The sequence below is a fragment of the Cervus elaphus genome, chromosome 16 (assembly GCF_910594005.1).
Source record: "Cervus elaphus chromosome 16, mCerEla1.1, whole genome shotgun sequence".
Taxonomy (NCBI): Eukaryota; Metazoa; Chordata; class Mammalia; order Artiodactyla; family Cervidae; genus Cervus; species Cervus elaphus.
Window position 1 is genome coordinate 11,099,920 of NC_057830.1, and position 25,494 is coordinate 11,125,413.

The 25,494-nt window shown below is 40.0% G+C and overlaps 1 protein-coding gene across 1 annotated transcript in view; it reads right to left on the reverse strand.

Annotated features, from left to right (window-relative positions):
- The window catches only part of UGCG (UDP-glucose ceramide glucosyltransferase), a 37,250-nt gene extending 22,837 nt beyond the window's left edge, over window positions 1-14,413 (reverse strand). Inside the window, exon 1 of the mRNA XM_043927790.1 lies at window positions 13,850-14,413. Coding sequence (XP_043783725.1) covers window positions 13,850-13,947 — 98 coding nt within the window. The 5' untranslated portion in view covers window positions 13,948-14,413. The remainder of the gene's footprint in view (window positions 1-13,849) is intronic.
- Window positions 14,414-25,494: the final 11,081 nt, after the last annotated feature.

Here is a 25,494-nt window from a genome sequence, read left to right on the forward strand (position 1 = left end):
TCTCCAGGAAATAACACTGGAGTGAGTAGCCATTCCCTTCTCTGGGGGATCTTCCTGACCCAGGGATCAAACCCAGGTATCCTGCATTGCAAACAGATTCTTAACCCTCTGATCCGCCAGGGAAGCCCAAGGCACACTTCACACTGTCAAGGAAGTGGGGTTTAATGGGGGCAGTGCCCACATACAGAAGCCTCTTCTACTCACTGAAATGATGCTGATGGGTACCTTGGCCTTGGCCGTGGCCGGTGTGTTGGAAGCCAATCTGTGCTTTTCAAATTATGAATAACAACACATTTACCTGGAGTCTCAAAAGTGGCCTGAATGGTGAAATCCCCCAAGGGGGCCAGTTTCATGAGTGGCTTTGACAGAGCCCTGCAAGGTTCCCTGGTTTCAAAGCAGCTTTTAAGGATCTCAGGTCAGGGTTTCTGCGTTACCTAGACGGCATGAACGTGAGCTTACAGCTCCCACACCTTGCATAAGATTTCCTGTGGGTGCCTGTTTCCACCCTTAGCCTGATCAGGTGATATGCCTCCTTCCAGGATCCTGGGATCCTTTTTCAGTTTCAGCTGCCATCCTGGGAATCCACTTCTACCTTCCCCTCATGCATTTGCCTTGCCACCTTGATGTTTTCGTAGGGGAGTCAAGGATTACTTTTTTTCGCTACATAACACATAAAGTTACATGAAAGTACACAGCTCACTGAATTTTCTCAAAGTGAAACACCCATGGAAACTGTAGCCAGATCAAGAAACAGAGTCTTACCAGAACCCCAGAAGCCCATGCCTGTCCCCTTCTACTAACTACCCTCTCCTCAAGGTAACCACTATCCTGACTTCAAGTACCAGAGACTAATTTTCCTGGCTTCAAAATCTATCTAAATGGAGTCCCTCGGGATGCTCTCTTCTGCATCTGGCACCTGAAGACACACTACAGTAGGCTGTTAAGTCTCCAGGGTCCAACGAAACAATGATACATCTTGTGTTCTCAAAATTTTTTAATTTTATTTTTCAGTTGAAGTATAGGTGATTTACAATGTTGTACCAATCTCTGCTTTATAGCAAAGTGACTCAGTTATAGACAAATTGACATGCTATGCATTTTTTTTAAAGTTAAATAAATGAAGAGTAAAAAGTGGTTGGCTAAATACTGTTGGAAGAAACGGTTAGTCTAGAGAGAAAAACACGCGAGCCATCCACAGTTTAGTAAATACATAAGCTCTCCTAGGTGGGGCATGCCATTAGCAGTTGGTTACAAATCAATATAACTAATATTTACATAACTGGTAATGCATGAAGACGACCCAGAGTGGAAAGAGCCAGGAAGAAAGTGAAGCCACAGAAGAGTTTGTTAGGCTGGGCTATTTTCTTTTTGAATGGGTTCAGAAAGAATAACATTGAATGCTGCCGAGAGGACATGGTAAGAACTGAAATGCCCATTGGATTGAAATACCCACAGAACTGAAATGTCCACTAGAATGTGTGAACACCGGTGACCTCAGAGTCCTCTGGGCAAGGGGCAGATCAATAAAAACAGTTGAGAAGCAAATGAATGAGAGGTGAGTGGTGATAACAGTGAATAAACACTAGTTTCTCCTGAAATCTGACAGTGAAAAAAGGCCAAACTTAGTAACCAGATGGAGAAGAGTTTTTCAGTTTAATTTTTACTTATTTTTAATTTTTAAAATTTGAGTATAAATGGTTAGCAGAAAGGGCTAGTCAAAAGGTAAAGAGAGAGGAAATAAAAACTAAGGAATGGCCTGAGAAGATCCACAGTGTGAAGCAGGAGTTAAGGTAATGTGGCAAGGATGGGGGGTAAGATGGTGAAGATTTAGAAGAGGTGCTGCCAGTCATGGGTGTCAGAGCTAAAAATGGAAACAAAGTATTATCTGATGCCAGCAACAGCTCAGGGGTGAGATCTGAGCCCATGAATGTGTAGTAGTTCAATCCACGTGATTGCATGATTATAAGCTATAAATTATGAGATAGATTCAGGATAACTGGGCAGACTGATCCAAGGGAAGGCAAGGGCAAGATGAGGAAGTGAATTGTAGTGGAGAATTCAGTGAAGCCAAGTAGCACAAGGATAAACAGCCTAGGACAACTGTTCTCAGCCTTGACTGCAGAAGAAAATCACCTGGGAGGGTGGGTGGGGGTGGGGGTGTGGGTGGGTGTGTGTGTAAATTCCTTACTGAATCTCTTGAGTTGAGGCCCAGACAGCAACATGTTTTTTTGTTTTGTTTTGTTTTTTTAAATCTTCCACAGTGACTCCAATGTGCAAAGTTGAGACCCATGGGCCTAGGAAGTCTGATTACAGTAAGAACAGAAGAGGGCAGAGATGGAAACTCTCAGAAAGATCAGCTGTTCCAGGACCGATGGAAAACAAGAAGCCTCCAAGGAGCCCTTCAAGTTGGGGAAGGGTGGGAGAAGAGAGAAAGAATGGGGCTGTCTCCATAGTGATCTCAAAGTTGCCGGTTATCAAAAACTTAAGATTCAGAGCAACTGGAGAAACTTCCATACAGATATTCTATCCCTATGGATTACTTCCGGGGTTACTTTTAGGTTATCACCCGCAGTATATACAGCACATTGGTTTAAGTAGTGAGTACTAGTGTGCTTAATCGTGTCTGACTCTTTGCGACCCAATGGACTGCAGCCCACGAAGGTCCTCCCTCCATGGAATTTTCCAGGCAGGAATACTGGAGTGGTGGCCATTCCCTTCTCCAGGGGATCTTCCCCTGACTCACAGATCAAACCCGCATCTCCTGCATTGGCAGGCAGATTCTTTACCACTGAGTCTGCTAGGAAAGTCACAGTGAAGTTTAAGAGCCACGGCTGGAAAGACTGTCTAGACTTCTGTACCAGCTTCAGAGTTAACTAACTGTGTATCCCTGGGCAAGGTATTTCTTTATTTCAAGTTGCTTTTGTTTTTTAAAGTGTGGGTAAGAGTACTTACTTCATAAAGTAGTTGTGAGAAATAGATGAGATTAAGCCACAAAGTAAACATTCAGCGATAGCTATTTCTAGTAATTTTTCAAAAAGAACATTTTCCACTAAATTTAACTCCTCTGAAATATCATAGTTCTGATTAGAGATTTAGAGAGATAAAACACTGATGCAATGTATATAACCAAAAAGGAAGGACTGGAAATTCATATACTTAAAAGTTATTTCATATATGTTTAAAGAGTAATCCATTATGTTGGTTTTTCTTTTTAAAGATAAAGTCAATTCTTACGTATTAAGAAAAATTAAAAGGTGGGGGGCGGGGGCTTCCCTGGCGGCTCAGTGGTAAAAAAATATCCACCTGCCAATGTAGGAGACATGGGTTTGATCCCTGATCTGGGAGTCCCATGCCTGCACCACAGCTATTGAGCCTGTGCTCCAGAGCCTGGGAGCTGCAACTACCGAGCCCACGTGCCACAACTACTGAAGTCCGAGCACTTTAGAGCCCATGAGCCCATGTGGTTCTCTGCAACAAGAGAAACCACCCCAGTGAGAAGCCCAGACACCACAACTGCAGGGCAGCCCCACTCGTGACAACTAGAGAAAACCCTGTGTAGGAAGCCCTAGCACAGCTAAAAATAAATGAATACATAATTTTTTTTAAGTGTAAAACTATTTTTTAAAATGCAAAAAAAAAAGACTAAAGGGGGAAAGGGAATCATTAAAAGTCTCAAATTGTAGTTAAAACAGAGTAAATCAAAACATGGGATAAAACATTTAGTGCAAAGTATTAATATATACTGTGTTAAAGTTATAGTCAAGGTTAAAATTACACTCAAAATTTAGGAACCAATTTAAAGTTCTATAGGTATAATCCAAAAGTGTAGAAACAATGCAAGTGTGAGACAGACTTTAAATGACACAAATTATTATTGCCTAAAAATGACCTGTTACTGTTTTCTTAGGTGGGCTCCCCTTTAAGACTATTAAAAGGGTTCTCAGCTGGGCAGAGGTGCTGGCTTCTCGAAATTTCTCCACGCTCAGAGCCTGGCTCAGAATGTTGGATTCTGCAGTCACAAGAATCCCCCCCGTTTCCTTGGCTCTGCTGGATGAAAAGACTGTCACCCTCAGAACTGAGAGGCAGAGGCGTGATAATTTCCACAATGCAGCAGGTACAGGGCACAGAGTGACTACTGGTTACTGTATAATCCAATCAATACTGCCTTCTATCTTGGAGATATTCCGAGGCATTCCAAAGGAGTCTATTCTTTTTGGCTGGCCATTCAATCACTACACCTAACACAGTCCCCAGAACAAAGACTACAATGCAGCCTTCCTCCTGGGGAGAAAACACCCATCCCCACAGCTTCTAATACCTGGAAAGTTCTCAGCAGTGGCAGCAGATCCTAGGCACTGTGACCACCAGATCCAGAGTCTGGGATTTTAATACTATTCTTAAGTTCTCTTGAAACAAAATCTCCCCTCCCAACACCTGTCCATTTAACTGTCAGACATCTGATTTTATTACATTTTCAGGAACACATTCAGAAAGAGAAAGGGACAGACCAGGTATATGCTAGTCAATGGTTTGCTTGGCTTCGTTTCTGAAGAACAAAATGATCTTGAAACTAAGGGAGCACCTGGGGAAGACAGGAAAGTATGGTAAATTTTCAATACGTGTTATTTTCCCAAGGCATTATTTCTAAATGACATTTTAAATTGACAGCCGGAGTCACTCCTCCATCAAAAAAAAAAAATTAATTGATGTAATTAAGGCCTGTCACTGTCAAGGACAGGGAGCGGGGTACTCACAGCAAGCTGCTGCAGGGCAGTACCTGTCAGCTGCAAGGCCAGGGAACGGAAGGGCAGGTACCATCTGGGGTGCCGCTCAGAGTACCAGTTAGTTCAGTCTAAAAGGTCAGGGGAGATGAATCACAGGCAGAGAGAGGCCCACGGGGTCTTGCTTTTCTATTGTGAGCCTAAAGGACATCTCTTCAGAGAACACGTCAAAGAACTCCAACTGCTTTTCTATTGTGAGCTAAAAGGACATCTCTTCAGAGAACACGTCAAAGAACTTCAACGGATGGTAAGGAGTATTCGGGAACATTCTTCTGGACTTTATGGATGCTCTGGCTTGATGAATCTTAAGTGCCTCCCTGAACAAGGGTTTTTTGACTTGTGAACTGATGGGATGGATGGCCGTGCTTTTCCTCGTTGATTTTCATTTCCTAACATCTCAGTCTCTAAAACTGTACTGTCCTTTCCATCATTTTAGGTTACTGTTTTATCCTTTGAATCTTTTAGTACCCTTTCGGCCCCTCCTCAACAGTTTGTTTAATGGTTCAGTTCAGTTCAGTTGCTCCGACTCTGCGACCCCATGAATCGCAGCACGCCAGGCCTCCCTGTCCATCACCAACTCCTGGAGTTTACTCAAACTCATGCCCATCGAGTCGGTGATCCCATCCAGCCATCTCATCCTCTGTCGTCCCTTTCTCCTCCTGTCCCCAATCCCTCCCAGCATCAGGGTCTTTTCCAATGAGTCAACTCTTCGCATGAGGTGGCCAAAGTATTGGAGCTTCAGCTCCAGCATCAGTCCTTCCAATGAACACCCAGGACTGATCTCCTTCAGGATGGACTGGTTGGATCTCCTTGCAGTCCAAGGGACTCTCAAGAGTCTTCTCCAACACCACAGTTCAAAAGCATCAATTCTTCGGCGCTCAGCTTTCTTCACAGTCCAACTCTCACATCCATACATGACCACTGGAAAAACAACCATAGCCTTGACCAGACGGACCTTTGTTGGCAAAGTAATGTCTCTGCTTTTTAATATGCTATCTAGGTTGGTCATAACTTTCCTTCCAAGGAGTAAGCATCTTTTAATTTCATGGCTGCAGTCACCATCTGCAGTGATTTTGGAGCCCCCAAAAATAAAGTCTGACACTGTTTCCACTGTCTCCCCATCTATTTCCCATGAGGCGACGGGACCAGATGCCACTATCTTAGTTTTCTGAATGTTGAGCTTTAAGCCAACTTTTTCACTCTCCTCTTTCACTTTCATCAAGAGGCTTTTTAGTTCCTCTTCACTTTCTGCCATAGGGTGGTGTCATCTGAATATCTGAGGTTATTGATATTTCTCCCGGCAATCTTGATTTCAGCTTGTGCTTCTTGCAGCCCAGCGTTTCTCATGATGTGCTCTGCATACAAGTTAAATAAGCAGGGTGACAATATACAGCCTTGATGTACTCCTTTTCCTATTTGGAACCAGTCTGTTGTTCCATGTTCAGTTCTAACTGTTGCTTCCTGACCTGCATACAGGTTTCTCAAGAGGCAGGTCAGGTGGTCTGGTATTTCCATCTCCTTCAGAATTTTCCACAGTTTATTGTGATCCACACAGTTGAAGGCTTTGGCGTAGTCAATGGCACCATTTAAAAATAATTTATTTTATGGCTTTATATTCAAATTGAGTTTTGAGCAGGAGGGGGGCCTGGAATGAAGGGAGACTTCTGGGCGAGAGGGCAGACTCTGCTCATCCCTTCATCAGCCCCTGGCTGCTGCTGCCCATGGGATTTCCCAGGCAAGAATACTGGAGTGGGTTGCCATTTCCTCCTCCAGGGAATCTGTCCCACCAAGGGATCGAACCTGCGTCTCCGGTGCAGCAACCTTAAGACAGCGCTACACCTACCAGAAAAGAGGCACAAGAATTTCCCTCAAAGCTTCGAAGGGGAAGATAGATTCCTTGAGGGCAAAGTTCACCTTGCTTAACAGCCCCAGACTGTGCTGTTTTTATAGCTCTGCTGTGCAAGTCAGTTGAAGCGATTTATCTGACACTGGGAATTTTCTCCTTCGCCATCAAGCTTGTTAATATTTCATGTAAAATTAAGTTGATTGCTTGATCAGCAGATCCCACACTTCATATAGTCCATCCCAGCAATTCCAAATGATAAAAGGCTTCTTTTGTTGTTGTTTTTAGCTATGGATGTACTCTAGAAGGTTGTTACCATGTCTGTAATCAGTAGTGTCATGATTAATGTTACCTCCATATAGCATTTATCTTCAAACAATGGTACTGCAGCAAAATGAGCTTAATTAGCAAAGCACACCACATCACAAAACATACCTTCTGGTGCAACATTAACTCTGTAGACACAAGATCCCCCAGAGAACACAGAACAACCCATTAGTGAGTTACCTTTATAGGAAAACACAAACTGTTTCCATTGGACAACAGACTTGTACACTAGAGAACACAAAAGATTCCGTCACCGGAAAAAATGAGGAGACCTTTGTTAATTTTGTCCCCCCACACCCCCCGGCCCCCCAAACAACCCACTAACCCTTCGGTAAACAAAAGAGCTAGCCAGAGTGTATGGGAAATAGAGCAACGTATTTTGCTAATAGCAACAAGTAGCTTTGCATTTCCCAAAGGGTAGATCCAAGTGTACAGACTACTGAAGGCATGACAGGTATTCCCTTTGGAAAACCCTGGGGGGATATTCAGATCTAACAAGTAATTTGTAGGTGAACATGTGATTGGGCTTCCCTGGTGGTAAAGGATCAGCCTGCAATGCAAGAGACCTGGGTTTGATCCCTGGGTTGAGAAGATTTCCTGGAGAAGGCAATGGCCACTCTGGTCTTCTTGCCTGGGGAATCCCATGGACTGAGAAGCCCGGTGCGCTATAGTCCATGGGGTCCCAAAGAGTTGGACGTGACTGAGCACAATCAGGATCATGTGACTGATATGGCCCTGTTTCTATTTTAACCCACAATCAGAAATAGTGAGACAAAGATTCCATTTGGTCCAATTCATTTCATGAAAAGCCACGGCCACTGAATTCGCCCCAAGTTCTGTCCATCTACCTGAAATCACAATGGCCAAATAACACTAAGTTAATGAGTGAACAAAAATCCCACCATTACTACTGGGGAAAAAAAAATCAAAGATTATTCATTCGACATGCAATGATCAGCTGCCAAGTAGCACTGAAGATACAATAGTAAATAAGACACCTCCCCACTCCCCAAAGTTTATAATTGTAAGTGGGGAAAGAGACAACAGAACACATAGTTTTTAGATGGGTAAATTCAAGATACTATGGAAGGGCGTAAGAGGGGGTGCCTAACCCAGTAAGGCGCTAAAGCTTAATGAGGAGGAGTTAGTAAAACAAAAAGGAAGGGAGGGAAGGAAGAAGGGAGAGAAACAGAAAAAAGGAGAGAAAGAGAATTCTGAAAAAATTACATTGCACATTCAGAGGAATGCCAGTAAGTCACTGTGGCTGGAGAAACAGGCATAGGAGATGGCTCACCTCCTCAAGAATTACACGCCTTGATAAGGAGTTTGAATTTTAACCTGAAGGCAGTGGGGGACCTCTGTAAGATTTTAAGCACATGATCCAAGATTGCTGCTCCAGAAAGATTACGCTACAGTAAGAAAAACAAAGTAGATAAAGAGCAGAGCTGTAGGTAAAAATACCAGGGAGTAGAGATAGTTCAATAATCTAGGGTAGCGATAATATATACTGAACTAATGATGTAGGTAGGAAAAGGAAGGCATGATGAATTAAGAGAACCACCACTAAATAGTAAATTTCCATTTTGCTTTTTTTTTTTTTAATGTCCAGTTTGCTTTTTAAAGCTATCACAGTATCGTCCAATTCCATATCTCCCCAAGACTCAGGTTCAAGGGGCTGAACTACCTGATTCATGCACCCAAAAGTGGTTTGGGCAGCAATGGCCCCGACTGAGCAACATCTGTTCAAAGTCCAACTGCATCCTCAGGACTAAACCCAGAAAATAACCTCTCCTCGGTTTACACTCTACTAAGGCTCAGAACACCATACATGTAAGGCCAACTTAAAAAAAAAATCATATTATCTAAAAATAATATCTGAAATGCTAAAATTCACATTAAAAACATAATTACTTTCTGACAGGCAGTTTATCACAGTTATCCTGATACAATGAGTATTTAAACTCTACTAAAAAATTGTGCAGCAGGTTTAAAAGTTGTTATACTGGAAAAATTAGGGAAGGCAGAATTAACTTGAGAAAAAAAAATATTCAAGAAAAGAATGTTTAGTAGAGGGCAGTTAATATTGGATGGATACAAGAAGTATTGCCACCGTACCATGGCACCTCCAGTCAATTAACAGAAAACAAAAAGGCTATCACTAAACAGGATACCACACATAAAGGGGAAAAAATGATTAAGTCCAAGGAGTGAGAAGGATGGGGAGCTGAGAGGAGAAAAAAGCAAGGTATCTTGCTTAGAAACTCTTATCTAGCAGAATGGTTCCTAATAGCCACAGAGGGAAGAAAAAAAATTGGTTCCAGACTTTTGTATGAATTCGCCACAGTCCCCCAGCTATCAAACCACACGAGCTCTCAACAAAAGAGAAAAAATTCCATAAAAAAATCACTTAACTAACTCTGCCTACAGAGGATATAATCATTAGTTTCTTTTTTTTTTAAGAAAACAATCTTCAAAATAAGAGTCTTGAATTTCAAATGCTCTAATCTAAAAGTTATCTTTAACCTTATAAGGGGAATTCCCTGGTGGTCCAGCGCCTTTACTTGTCATGGGCCTGGGGTTCAATCCCTAGTCAGGAAACTAAGATCCCACAAGTTGTATGTGTGTGGGGGGGGAGAGGGTAGGGGGGAGTGGGAGTGCGTGCAGAGACATTTTAGGCAAAATTCCATAAATCTCTGCCATCTAAAATATGCTATGAAATGATGAGGCATCAGTCAATATTAATTCTGGAAAAGAGCAAAGCAGTAGGTAAAGATACCAGTGAGCAGAGAAAGTTTCAAAATATTGAAAATAATGGTTCTCTAGTTATAAACCACCTCAATTTTTAAAACTGTAAGCTTATACGATTTATAAAATATTTATGAAATCAGAGCAAAAAATGTCATTGAACAATTGTTCACTGTATTAATTACATTCTGCTCCATTTAAAAAATACAGGCCAATACTTAGCTTTTTAATCTCATTTTAAGAAGCTACAATACAATAGAACATTGGATCCAAATTAACTAGATACCATAACACACTGTATTTAATTGTAAAAAAATAACCATGGGTTTTAAAAAAATGTTCTATTGTTTTGTTTTTTAGCAATTTCACTGCAATGTTTGTGTTACTTAAATATTTTTAAACATTAGTAGCTCACAGATTACGCTCCTTAACCTGACAACCAGATATGGAACCATATAAGGTTTGATAATAGGCTCCATTTCCACCAGTTTCAGGCACAAGGTTTTAGGAGGCGCAGTGATTAAAAATCTGGCTATTTTAATTTATTTATACTTTACCATATTCAAAAAAGATTTGAGAGGATACAGACACATGTTCAGGAAATATATTCTTCAATAAAATACAGAATGCTGAGCATAAAATTTTAACCAAAATATCACTGCCAATATTCTTTTGCCTTGCTTGTCAAAATGCTAAGAATATCAAAATGTTGAGATGATCAAACCTGCAAATTTACTAAATACAGTAGAAAGAGGAGAGGACAAACCCTTAGTGCTCTGCTTGAAAACAACTCAAACTGGGAAGCATCTTCACTTCAGTAAGAAAGGAATCAAATCAAACAGTAAATAATAATGATGGTGGGATGAGATGAAAGGAACTTAATTTTTTTAAAGGCAGCATATAATTTATACATAAATTAAGCTGTTGATTATTTACATCATGTTATTTTACCTATTTCAGAAAAATATTCTGAAGATTCCTACTAATCTGTTATAAACTAATTGCATTTTCTTTGCTGTATTTTCATTTAACTTTTCTGGATCCTGTTACTGTCAATATAAAAGGTAACTTTGTGGAGCATTAAAAAAGAAATACAAAGACTACCGTATCTTAACTAAAGTTTGTGCTATTCTCAAAAACTGAAAGTATTTTAAACAAAAAGATATTTAAAAATTTTTTTCAGTTTATTATTAAATACAAAATAACTTAAAATAATTCTGGAGTTGTCACAGTCTAAGAGTATAAACACTCTCAGATGGTTACTTGAAGTATTAAGCTACTTCACTAGTGTTAAATAAGTGTGACTTTTAGGTGGTGCAGTGGTAAAGAATCCGCCTGTCAATGCAGGAGACGCAAGAGACACGGGTTTGATCCCTGGGTCAGGAAGTTCCCCTCGAGTAGGAACTGGCAACCCACTCCAGTATTCTTGTCTGGAAAGTTCCATGGACAGAGCAGCCTGGTGGGCTACAGTCTATAACTGTCACAAACAGTCGTACAGGACTGAGCATGCACACACACACACACATCATAGAGAGAAGGTGTTCCATCATAGTCCTATGTTAAAAGAAGGCAACTTTCTTCAAATTGGGCTGTGAATTTAACAATTCCAATTTAAATACAAGATTAAGAGTCTGGAGGGAAAAAGGTTCTAAAGTTCAAGTAAAAATGTATAAAAAGTCAAAAAATTTACCAAAGAATAAGGAGGGGCCAGCCTCACCAAGTAACACTGTAATAAAGGTAATAATACTTCACTAAAACAGTGGATACTGGTACACGTTATAAGGGGTAAAGTGTTAAAAAAAAAAAAAAGAAAACTCAAAATACTAAAAGAGATATTACATAATAAGGCAAATGGAAAAGATAAAAAATTTTACCAGTTGGGGCGGGTGAAAGACAAGACTACCTAAAACACACAGGCACACACACTTTTCTACATGTGAAATACATGTACAAAGTTGAAAGACAAAAAACAAGTTGGGAAAAAACTGCAGCATATCACAGAACAATCTTCCTATGAAAAATATTAGCATAGCAATAGATTGCACAAGCAAAAGATTTATGAATATGAAATTTACAACTAGCTGTAACTGGCATTAAATATATGAAACACATTTGATGAAACCAGTAATTAAAGGAATGAAAATAAAAACAGAGAACAGTAAAAACCCTAATACTTAATAAGGGGAAATGGGGACCATCATACAATGTTACCAGGACTAGGAACAGATACATTTCTGTAGGGTAATATGTATCCAAGTTTAAAATGTGCACCACTTCTGGTCCAATAATTCCTCTTTCAAAATGTAAACTAAGGAGATCATTTCTCAAAGATGGAAGCCATTCATCACAGTGCTGTTTGTAATCGTAACAAACTGAAAATAGCCTAAACGCCTACCAATAATAATAATGAACACATATTAGTGCCTCATAAACAAAAATGTCATGCATCTATTAAAAACGATGGAGAGATCATACATTTATTGACATGAAAAAATTACTTAGGACATTTTACATGGAAGCTCCATGAGAGCAGGGGCCTTGGGTATACTGTTCTTCAATCTTATTTCCAGCACCTAGAACAGTGCCTTGTACAAAACAGCTTCCTAGGAAGTATTTATTAAATAGATGAATTTTAAAGCTGGTTACAGAACAATCATGGTATGGCCCCTTCCTCATTCCTTCCTGACCTCCCTTCCTTTCCCTCCCCCTACAGAAATATAATTGGAAGGATAGCACAAAAGGTTGACAGGCAGTGGAGTTTTGGTGCCTGTGTTTAACTTTCTTCTTCTCTGTAGTCTAAATTCCCTATACAGTAAGCCTGCTTTATTTCTATGATCAGATAAAGTAACAAAATTGCTTTTAAAGAACTCATATTTAAAATGAACTCCAGAATGTTCACTGCCTATAGCTCACAAACTCCAAAACCTAAAATCAACAGTATCCAAGAAGCATTTTTCGTTCATCTTCAAAGAAATACCAGCATGCCTTTACAATGTATCAGTAGCATCTTCCTCCACTACCAGGAAATGCCACACTATACTAATAAAATGCAGCATTTCTAAAAGGAAGAAGTACACTTTTTCTGCAGTGAAAAGGGAAAGAAAAACTGTAAGTAATTACTTTCTTAAAGTCCTACCCTCTCCTCTACTAACATATACCCTATTCTAAATTGTGGTAAAGCTCACTATGCACAATCTTTTTCTTTTTTTTTCCCCCCAGCTAAAAGTCTAGTGAATCCAAGAGTAATGAACTGTGTCAATTCTTTCATTTCCTTACAAAGACTTTTTCCATTTTAAAGACATTCAAACAATTGAAATATCAAAAGTAGCTACACACCCTATGTCATATTCATCCCATTACCCGATTTTACTTCATAGTCTTTATCACTATCTGAAATAACCTTATTCGGATTTTAATTATGTCTCTCCCTTCTGGAATGTAAGCTCTATGAGGACAGGAATTCTGTCTTGCTTGCTACTGTCTTCAGTGAATGGTATCTAATGAAAAGGTATGTGTGTGGGAGACCCAAGCTAAACAAGAAAAAACAAGGAATTGATGGGGGGTGGGGGGGAACCACACTGAAATGTACAAGCTGACATGACTTAAGGTTACAACACCAGTTCAGAGGTTTGGTGGACGTTTTTCAAGATGGACAGGTGCTTCACACCTATCTAAGGGCAGAGAGCTCATCCAGGAAGAAGAAAATCCACAGGGAGGGCCCCAGGTGGCTGCCGTGCAGCTCCCAGAAGAGTGGAAACGATCATCATCATAACAGAAATGTGGCCCGGGTCGAGAGAGGAAAAAAAAAAAATACACCATACATCTTGGCCCAGATGAAAAACCACACGGATCCGTACCACAATCAAACCAAGCAAGCGACCTTTCGCTCTACACATAAAAAGAGTACAGTCTCTTTCTCCTGGCTGTGAAGTCGCCTGCAGCCCAGCCACCCCCATCAGTAGCCACTTCTTCTTCCAATGAAACCCCCGGCCCAGCTGATCCAAGGCTAGAGAGACCGGGAAGAAGAGTCTGAAAATTGGCTGTCTCCACCCCCATCCGAGCCCAATCTCCTCCAAAGCGAAATTCCTCCTACCCTCGCCTGTCCCCGAGGCCTGGACCCCACCACGGGCTCCTCCAGCTGCCCCTCACTCACGTGTAGATGATGGCCATGAAATGCATCAGCCACAACACCAAGAAGAGGACGAACCCGAAGACGGCCATTCCCTCCAGGGCCAGGTCCAGCAGCGCCATCCCCCGGCCCGGCCCGCTCCGGCCGCCGCAGCGGACAGCGCTCCCGCAGGAGGAGGACTGGGTGGGCGCCCGGCGCGGGGGCGCAGAAGGGGAGAGAAAGGTGGGGAGAGGAAGGGGCGGAGGGGGTGGGGGCGGAAGGGGCGGGCAGGGCCTGCGCGCCCCCGCCCGCGCGCGCTCCCTCGCGCGCTGGCCCGGGCGCGCTCGCGGATGCAGGCGCTGCGGTGGCCGGACTCAGTGGTCAGGTCGGCCGTGGCCCCGCGCTCCGGCTCTCCTCTCCACCGCTTCGCGGCCGCCGGCCGGACCCCGCGCGCCTGCGCCGCCGCCTCCGTCGCCGCCCCGCCGCCTTCTCGCAGCCCCGGCGCCGGGCTCCGGGCAGCGCAGCTCCGCGCCCTGCTCTGCCGCCGCAGCTCCGCGCACTAATCGAAACCGCCAGCAGGCGCCCCGACTCTCCGGCGCACCCCGCCCCGCCCCGGCCCTCCGAAACCGCGGTCCCGCCCTCCAAGGGGCGGTGCGCGCCGCTCCTCTCCGCCTACCCTGCCGCCCTCGCGCTGGTGGCGTCACTGTCGTGAGCGCGCCCCTGGGAGGGTTCTTCTGGGTGTTCCTCTCGCGGCTCCGGCCGCCGCCCACCTCTTGGTGACCGGAGAATGCGACCCGGGCAGCCAGCTCTGCACCCCTGAGCCCGCCTCTGTCGGCGGAGCGCGACCCTGTGTCCAGCTCGGAGGACACTTTCCCTTTGTCCTGCTCTGGTGTTCCAGGGCGTCCTAGGAGAAGACCCGGGGTTCCAGGCAGCCCCGAGTTGTCTCGCAGGGCAACTTCCAAAGCTGTGTCCTCAGCCTTTGCGCCGGGCATTGCCCGGAGCAGCCCAGACCTTCCTCTAAGGCATGTTCCTGGGCGTCCGGGTGTCCCATTGCCTTCCTCCCTTGCTACTTTCAATGCTGTCGAGTCTTGGATCACAACGTACCGAGAGTGAAATCTTCTGCTTCACAGATCTCTAAGCACCTTAGAAGCAGCATGTAACCTACAGGAAATTCTTAAACTCAGGATGTAAAGGATCAGTTTATTCTGAAGTCCTCTAGGACTCTTGCCCAATATGATAGCCATAGGCGACTATTGCGCGCTTCACATATGGATAGTAGGAACTGAGTGAGTTGTGTTGCGAATGTAAGTCATACACCTGGTATGAAGATGCCTCATTAATTTTATATTGACTACAAATTTTAAGAATATTTTTGATACATTGAGTTAAATTATTAAAATTAATTCAGTCTTTGCTGCTGTTTTTTAAATTCTGCTAGCTACTAGAAGATTTTAAGTTACACAGGAGGATAGCACTCTAAAATGGAAAGATGGAAAGATGTGGCATTTTGGATAGTTAAGGAAACCTAGTGTTTATCTTAATTTTAAATCAGTCCAGGGAGATATTTTAATCTAGTACTAAACGTTTCTGTTTGTTTCTTTAGCCAAGATGAGTTTATATAGTTTCTTCATTGTTTTATGTTTAGACAGTGTTTATTATTTCAAATGATTTCCTTTTACATAATCCAAGACTTCCTTGAGAGATTTCAGAATAGAATTCAATTTTGGAAAGAAGTTGTTTATCATTGTTATTTATATAGTTAATATTGATCGAATTAACTACCTCAATCTACAATTAAATGATAAACTACAATCAGAAAGGGGCTTCCCAGGTGGCTCAGTTATAAAGAATCCACCTGCATGTAGAACATGGGGGTTACCCTGCATCGGAAAGATCCTCTGAAGAAGGAAATGGCAACCTACTCCAATATTATTACCTGGAAAACCTCATGGACAGAGGAGTTTGGCAGGCTACGGTCCATGGGATAGAAAAGACTTGTATACGACTTAGCGACTTAAGTGTATGCACACATTCAGAAAAGAGTTTAAATTAATGTCTGTGTTGAGAACCAGTCCTGGATTTGCTGTATCCTTTGTTTTACCTGGGTAAAGTCAGTAAGAAAGAACAAGGCTTAGAAACCAGACTTCATTGCTGAGAGTTACTGGTTGATAAAATTATAGCCCAATAGTGTACTAGCATGGAAATAACACTGCAAGTGAAAATTTGAAAACGTCACTATTTTAGTTAATCAGTTCTGACTTAAGAAGAAACATTTGAATACATTTTAACATTTCTGAAATGGAAATGTATCTCACAGTCAATGGCACCTTATAATTAATTGGTGTTTTTTTTTTTTCTTAGTTGTATGTAAAATAATGCTGCATCTTACCACTAATGTACTCTTCAGATATGATGAACTACGTCAATTGGTCAGTTTAAGCATTTTGTTTTATTCTGCATTTATCCAAATTGTTTTCGGAACCTTACAACAAAGGATTTTATACAGTATAATCAATGACATGGAAAATGAAGCCAAAGAAAAGTGAAAGAATCAAATATTCTTAAGAGTTAACAGAACTCCTCTAATTGGGTATAACCAGTAGATAGAAGATTTGCTGTGTTGTACTTTAGCCTATTTAAACCTAGTCTGTCCAAGCCTGGTTGATGATTTTAAAGGAGTAGCGTTAGAATGTGTAATCCTAAGGTTATATAGGTTTCCCAGGTGGTGCTAGTGGTAAAGAACCCACCTGTCAATGCAGGAGACGTGAGACCAGGGTTCAATCCCTGAGTAGGGAAGACCCCTTGGAGAAGGGCATGGCAACCCACTCCAGTATTCTTGCCTTGAAAATTCCAGGGACAGAGGAGCCTGGCTGGCTACAGTCAATGGGGTCACAAAGAGTTGGACACAACTGAGTGGCTAACACTTTTATTTCACTTTCAACATTCTTTAGATATGGTAAAAGTGTAAACTTCTTCCATGTAGCATAGCAGCATAGAAGTTTAGTAAAAACCTTGTCCGCTGATCTTACTTTTGGCAGTTTACATTGTTTTGGTTGCTTGTCTAAAGGGCTCTCCTGTCTCTTTGAACACCAATTCTACCAAGTTCAGGGCCTCATTTTTTTCAGTGGCAATTTAGTAGCATTAGTGATTTAAATACGTACATTTTTAAGGAGCAATGTTTTTAGCAAATTTGACTGTCATTTAATGGCCATGGATAGTTTAGTTTTAAAACCTTAACAAGAAAAGGATTTAAAATGTCTAGTTCAACCATGTAGTTGGAACACATTTTTGGTTTGAACCAAATCCAGACCAAAATAGCTGATTCCAAATGAAATGAAATTATATTGGTTCTAGTTCTATGTCCCAGAAAAGACAAGAACAGAGGCTGGGAGAACATAGGTACTTAAGTTAACTTATAGCAATGAAACAAACTTTGGCAAGTTGATTGTTACACTGTGCCCCAAATGCCTATATTTAAAAGTACATTTACATTTTTAAAAGTTGTAATATTTTCAATAATCAGGGTTATTAGTTTGGATTGTGTCTAAGAAAAATCATATTTAGTGAGATTTCTAAAAAAAATCATATTTAAAATGTGACACAAAAGCTATGCATACAGAAAAAAGACTAAAAGAAAGTACATCAGACAATCAGTTATAACTACTTGTCTTTGAGAAATGAAATATGTTGATTTTTTAAAATCTACCTTTTTATATTGTTGACTTTCTATATTGAGCATTATTATTTCCACATAGAAAAATTACCATTTTCTATTTTATAAATGAATTAATCAATGATGAAAAAAATCACATAAAAATTTGAAAATTTTTAAAATAAAAATTATGAGTGATACAATCACTTTGGAAGATAGTTTGACATTTACTTACAAAACTAAACATAATCTTAACCATACAATCCAACAATCACATTCCTTGTTGTTTAGTCAAATGAACTGAAAACATACTCATACAAAAACCTGCACACAGATGTTCATAGCAGCTTTATTCCTAATTGCCAAAACTTCTCAGGTAAAGAACTCACCTGCCAATGCAGAAGACATAAGAGATGTGGGTTCGATCCCTGGGTTGGGAAAATCCCCTGGAGGAGAGCATGCATGGCAACCCACTCCAGTATTCTTGCCCAGAGAATTCCATTGACAGAGGAGCCTGGTGGGCTACAGTCCATAGGGTTGCAAGCATGCACACCACAAGTTGGAAGCAACCAAGATGTCCATCTGTAGATGAATGGATAAATCTATTGTCCAGTCCATCCATACAGTGGAATATTTTTAAGTGCTAAGAAGAAATTAATTATCAAGTCATGAAAAGACATGGAGAAATTTAAATGCATTTTACTAAGTATAATAAAATAAGCCAGTCTGAAAAGACTACATCCTGTAGGATTACAACTATATAACATTCTGGAAAAAGCAAAATTATGGAGACAGTAAAAATGTCAGTGATTGCCAGAAGGGAGTGAGTCGGGGGGGGGGGGGGTTCCCCCTTCCTGCAACAGAGGCAGGTTACAGAGGATTTTTATGGCAGTGAAATTATTCTGTATAATAGTTCCTGTATAATGGTAGATATATGTATTACACATTTGTCAAAAAACCACAGAATGTACAACACCAAGAGTGAACCCTAATGTAAACTATGGACTTTGGGTGACTGTGATGTGTCAATATAGGTTCATCAGCTACAACAAATATACCAGTCTGGGGCAAGGTGTTGACAGTGGGAAACTGTGCATGTGTTGGGCAGGAAGTATAAGGGAACTCTATTTTCTGCTCAGTTTTACTGTGTACCTAAAACTGCTTTAAAAAATAAAGTCTATTTAAAAAAAAAAATTGGTGAGTGCTAGACACACACACACAAAAGTATTGGAAACATTCCAAGTGTCTGAATTCATGAAATAAACTAGTTTGTCATCACATCCCAGGGCTTCCCATCTTCTAGGCAGTCAAATATTTGTTGAACAAGTGAATTAGTTTATTTAAATGGATCTGCATTGAGAGAAATCACTAGAAACATTGCTCAACTTTCTCCTTTGTTTGCAAATGCTTTAAACATGTTTTTTTTTTTTTTCCTTTGTAGAAAAGAAATACACATTAACTACCCATGCCCTTCCTTCAGATTACAAAGTTAGACCACAGAGTTAGGGTGAGAGTAACTACATATTAGTTCACCTAATCACAATCTGAAGACCTGCCCTAAAGCCCATGCTCTGCTTGGCAGAGTCAACAGCATCATTTTTATGTCAATATTGGACATTCAATATTGAACAACAGGGGTCCACTTAGACACAGATTTCTTTTTTCAGTAAATACAACTACAGTGCTACATGATCTGATGTTGTTTGATGTGGTTAATGTGTTATTTTTTTAAAGATAAGTTTACTGTAAATCTTCAGCCCTATAAAAAAAACTTCTTTAAAAAGTAAAAAGTAAAAAAAAAAAATTTTTTACCCAGAAATTGGGTAAAGTTGAAGTTTCAAAAACAAAGTTAGAATCAGTTGATTCTACAAATTTGTGGTGCTAATGCCCAAAGAAACAATTTAATTCTTGGCCTTCCCCCCATCCCCTAAGCCTGTTTGAAATTAGTAGAAAAAATGCTTTATCTACTTATCAGCTCAGGTGCTTAACCTCCAGTCATTTTGTTACCCATAACAAAATGGTAACTTCATAAAGGCCTTCAGATCCTAAGATACTGTATCACTATGAACAGACTTCAAAGGTACAAAGTTTCTAGGCAGATTGTCAGTTCAGGGCCTCATCTTGATAAACCACTGGTAGAGTGTGTTTGTATGTTACAGGTGTGGTCCAGGGTAGAGCCAAGAGTTTACTAGAGTTCATTTTATTCTCAGCTGTTTTGCTAACTGGTACTCAAATGACTAATTAAAATGTTAATTATACTCATTTCTTTTCAAATGCTATACTTGATTTTGTTTTAATCCATAGTGTGCTAGGTTGAAGCACCAATGTTCATTCCTAAAGGAAGCTAAATTCTAAAGATTTCCAAATGTATCCCATGTAAATATCTATTTTTTCAAAATGTTTTTGAATTTGCTTTTTTTTAAGATAGAGATTCATGACTCAGTTCAATTATTTATTTAAATGTACAATGTCAAAACCTTCACCTATGCTTCATGTGTGTGCATCTATATGTGTATGTAAATCAACTTGGTAGATTTATTGGAGAATGAGAGAGAGACAGAGACTGGGACTGAAATCTACTCCTCCCTTGGTATCAGTGGGTGATTATTTCTAGGACCCCCTCAGACACCAAAATCCACCAATGCTGAAGTCCCTTATATAAAGTGACATAATGTTTGCATATAACCAAAGCACTACAGGTATGTATTATATAAGCATATACTCTTGTATGGGCTTCCCAGGTGGCTCAGTTGGTAAAGAGTCTGCCTGCAATGCAAGAGATTCAGGCAGACTCAGGTTCAGTCCTCTGGTCAGGAAGATCCACTGGAGGAGGGCATGCAACCCACTCCTGTATTCTTGCCTGGAGAATCCCATGGACAGAGGAGCCTGGCAGGTTACACTCCATAGGGTTGCAAAGAGTTGGACACAACTGAAGCGAACTCTTGGGTACTTTAAATCATCTATCACTCATAGTACCTAATGCAATATAAAATGCTGTGTAAATAGTTGCCAGGACATACAGCAAATCCGTTGTGCTTTTTGAAACTTTCTGGAACTTTTTTTCCAAATATCTTCTATTCTAGGTTTGAATTCCCGTTGGTTGAATCCATGAATTCAGAGCCTGTGGGTACGGAAGGCAACTGTATTTATTTAAACACAAAAGCATAAGTTATGTGCCAGGCAAATTTGAAAATATTAACTTGACTTTCACAAATGTCATGAAATTGGAAGCCAAAAAGATAAAGGTAACTACTGAGTGACACATCTTATAAGTGAGGGAGCTGGAGTTTGGACCCAGGTCTGTCAGACTTCAAAGCCAGTGCTCTTTATATTAAAAAAAAAAAATATTAAGTTAATTTAAACATAGTAGATGTTCAATCCTCAAGTTTAGATAGCAAAGTATTGATAGATTTTGGTTTAGCATTATTTAGTTTGCTAACCAATATTCTGTAGATGTCAATTTCAACATCTGAGACCTGGGAAAGTGTATTAAGAATAGATCATATATTTCATGCTAAATTGCACTGGCAATTTAAACATCTTACTCTTTTACCACATCTTTTTCTTCAGTTGAGAGGAATTTCATGAAATACATTGTCATTTCAGAACAATTCATCTAAGAGAGTACACAACAAGTAGATGAATTTAAAAGATCAGGAAAAGGCCAATAAAACCTGTTTCTTGTTATATTATTTCAAAGTATTAATAGCAATATAAATAAAGTGTGAATTTAACTTTTACTAAGGAACCAAGGCTGTCCAGGAAACCTAGATCTTTTGAGTTCAGGATCTCTACAAAATGCTTTGTTTGAGGATACAGTGAAGACTATTGGTTAAGCCCATACATACATACATTGTGAATGTCAAATTGGCTGGGTTTAAATTCTAGTTATATCATTTACCAGCTACATGACCTGAGTTGTGAGGGCTGAAATTAACATATATAAAATATTCAGAATGGTTGCAGGGCATGTACATTTCATGGAAATTTTATTATTATTCCTTAGTAGAAAGCATTCATTCATTCTAATTTCATCTAGATCACTAATTTTTATTTTCTCAATTTCTTCCTTTACTGTTTTTACCCATGAAAAACAAAATTAACAACACTTAAAAGGATTTTCTTTTTAAAGCAAATTGGTCTCTCTGTAAGCAGAAGCATTCAACAACCCCCAATTTTTGCTTATTACACAAACCAGGATGTTCTAGAGATCTCATCTTTTTCCTAACGTAACTGGCTTAGTCAATCAGAAACAAATGCAAATAGATAATTGTGTAGAATAGGAATAATATTACAAAGTAGAGAGCAAACAAAGATACTTTTATTCCATGAGAAAAATAAACTTCAGGCCTTGAAATATTCTTACAAGCAAAGAATAAGATTTAAAAGGTATTTAGATACACATGAGGTCTTCTGACATGTATGAAACAATGATATTGAATAAGTGTTCATATTATTTTCACTAATAAATACCTTTAAAATAGTTAGAATAAAATGTGTCAGGATATCAGGATTAACAGAAGGCAGTTTTCAGAGTCTAGTTTACATGACAATTTTTTTTAAAGGTCTAAATTTTTTTTTTTAAAGGTAACATTCTGTATGAATGAGACCAAATTAAAATGAATTTGTGAAGAAGATGAGCCCTCCACTCATTTTGGTAATTTAATTGTTCAGAAATCATATCAGATTATTTTTAAGGTTTTATTTCACTGTGGGTATATTTGAAGTATTATCTCAAATATGAGAAGCATGAAACAATTCATTGTGCAATTCAAAGAAACAGAAACAACTACTGGGGGTCCTATATTTTAAGCTCATCCCTAAATTCCATTACCCATTTTAATTATTTTGAGATCATTTGGACTTGGGAGACCTTGTTAATTGTTATTTGCTATACAATGGAAAATATTGAGCAAAATTATTTGAACAGACTGTTAAAATGACAAACAAATGAATGGCTTTCCTTCCATTTATTCCTCAGCACACATCAAAAGAAACTATGTTCCAGGAGTACCTTGTTCTCATGCTTTGGATACAAAGTTAAAAATGATAAAAATCCTTTTTTCAGGGGAATTTCACAGTTGGCTATGGAAGATAAAGACAAGAACAGGATCATGGTAATGCAATGTTACAAGTGTGGATAAAGAGGGAGGAGGAGAATTGTGTGGGAGTTGGGAATAATTACTTTTATTTAGAAAAGTCTAGCAAGACTGAATGGAGAGGTCCTGGGTCCTGAAGAAACAGTAAGAAGAAAGCAGAATGTCTCACATGGTCACTTTTTTAAATCGAGACAACTGAATAGCCTCTGGGAGGATGCTGGGAGGCAGTCAGAAAACAGTCCAAATGAACACAGCTTGAAAAACAGTCCACCTTGGTTAACTGCTAAGTTAATTGATATGTGGTTGAAAATCCATTTATATTGAGGGTGACCATATAAATGATTGTCCAATGGGACACTTTTGAGAAAGAAAACTATCAAGCTAGAAAAATCTGGTGTAAATTGAGACTGTCATAGGCAAATTAGCCATATGGTCACACAAAAGTATTTAAAAGATTATTTAAAGGAGTCCAGCAAGGCTCAGTCAGGGCTCTGACTCCATTGTTGTTGTTTTGGTCTTGGCTCTCCTCCTCTATGTGTCACTTAGGTCTTCAAGCTGACTTCTCTCATGGTTGGAAGATGGCTGCTAACCTGTACCTCATGGTTTTCCCTTCACAGGCAGGAAAAGAGAAAATGTGCTAGTTATTCACAACCTATCTAACAAAAATCTGGCCTTCCCCCGCCCCAACGTCCCCACAATTGGAATACCCTTGATGCCACTTGTGTACTGGTTTATGTTATGGCAAGGAAGACCAGAATGGTTAAATTAGGACCCACTGAAGCTGGTGGTAAAGATAATCTCACTCAGACTGCATGGCAGCTATGTAACGGATGGGGAAAGTAGAACTGGAGAAGTAACCCTCATCCCCATTACACTGAGTTTTCACAAAATAATGACTGATTGCTAGGATGTTTTAAAAATGAAAGATCCTAGTTAAACTCTCAGTTTTTTGTTTTTAATAACAGCTTTAAAAATTAATTAACCTATTTGGCTGCATTGAGTCTTAGTTTTGGCATGCAAACTCTTACATGTGGCCTGTGAACTCTTAGTTGCAGCATGTGGGATCTAGTTCCCAGATCAAACCCAGGCTCCCTGCATTGGGAGTGCAGTGCAGAGTCTTAGCCACTGGACCACCAGAGAAAAAGTCCCTTAATAACAGCTTTATTGAGATATAGGCATACCGTAAAATTCCCTCTTTTAAAGTATTTGATTCAGTGACTTGATGTATATTTACAAAGTTGTACAACCATCACCACCTAACTTCAGAACATTTTCATCACTGCAGAAAGAAATCTCATAGCCATTAGCAGTCATTCCCCAGCTCCCCTTCCCCCTAGCTCATTGCAACCAGTCATGGAATTTCTGTCAATAGATTTGCCTACACTGACATTTAATAAAAATGGAATTATGCAATATGTAGCATTTGATTACTACCTTCTTTCACAGTGTAATGTTTTCAAAGTTCATTCCTGTCATAGCATGTATCAGAACCTCATCACTTTTCTAATAGCTGAATGATGTTCCATTGTATGAATATACTACATTTTGTTTACCTATTCATCAGTTGAGTTGGACTTAGGTTGTTTTCATTGTTTGATTATTATGAATTATGCTGTTATGAATAGTCAGGTACAGATTTTTGTGTTTACTGTTTAGTTGCTAAGTCATGTTCAACTCTTTGCAACCCCGTGGACTATATAGCCCATCAGGCTCCTCTGTCCATGGTATTTCCCAGGCCAGAATACTGGAGTGGGTTGCTATTTCCTTCTCCAAAGGATCTTCCTGACCCAGAGATCAAATCCCACATCTCCTTATATTTTTCTCTTGGCTCTGAGTCTACAAGTACTGAGTTGTATGGGAACTTTAATCTTTTGAGGAACCCACAGAGTGCTTTCTGAAGTGGCTGCATCATTGTACAATCCCACCAGCACGCAATGTGGGTTCCCATTTCACCACTCCCTCACCATAACTAGGAAATTCCAGCATCCTAGTATGTGTGAAGGGTATCTCATTATGGTTTTGGTAGTATTTTCTTAATGGCTAATAATGTTGCTATGGTATGAACATAAATCCCCAAAATTCATATGTTTAAATCCTAACTCCTAAAAGTGGGTGATATTATTAAGAAGTGGGGTCTTTGAGAGGTGATTAGGTTGTGAGGGTGGAGCTCTCATAAATGCAGTTAATGCTTTTATAAAATAAATCCTATAGGGATTTCTCTGGCTGTCCAATGGGTAAGACTCTGTGCTTCTAATGCAGGGGGTGTGGGTTCAATTCTAGGTTGAGGAACTAAGATCCCACATGCTGTGTGGCCTGTCCACAAAAAAAAAAAAAAAAATAGAAAGGAGCCCACAGCGCTCCCTAGCCTCTTCCAGCACATGTGAACAGTCAGAAGTCACTAGTTGTGAACCTTGAAGAGGGTTCTCATCAGAACACAACCATGCTGGCACCTTGATTGTGGCCTCCTCAGCCACCAAAACTGTGAGAAATAAATTTCTGTTATTTATGAGCCCCTTAGTTTATGGTATTTTGTTTTCACAACCCAAACAGACTAAGACAGATGTTGAGCACGTTTTCATGTGCTTATTGCCCATCTGTATATATTCTTTAGAAAAATATTTATTAAAATCCTCTGATGATTTAAAAATTGGGTTTGTATCATTTTATTATTGAAACTTAAGAGTTACTCAGGTCTTCCTAGGTAGCACTAGTGGTAATCCATCTGCCAATGCATGAGACAAGAGATGTGGGTTCTATCCTTGGCTTGAGAAGATCCTCTGGAGAAGGGCATGGGAAACCACTCCAGTATTCTTGCCTGAAGAATCCCATGGACAGAGGAGCCTGGCAGGCTATAGTCCATAGTGTCACAAAGAGTCGAACAGAACTGAAGCAACTTAGCACAAAGAGTTATTCATGTAGTCTAGCTACAAGTCCCCCAT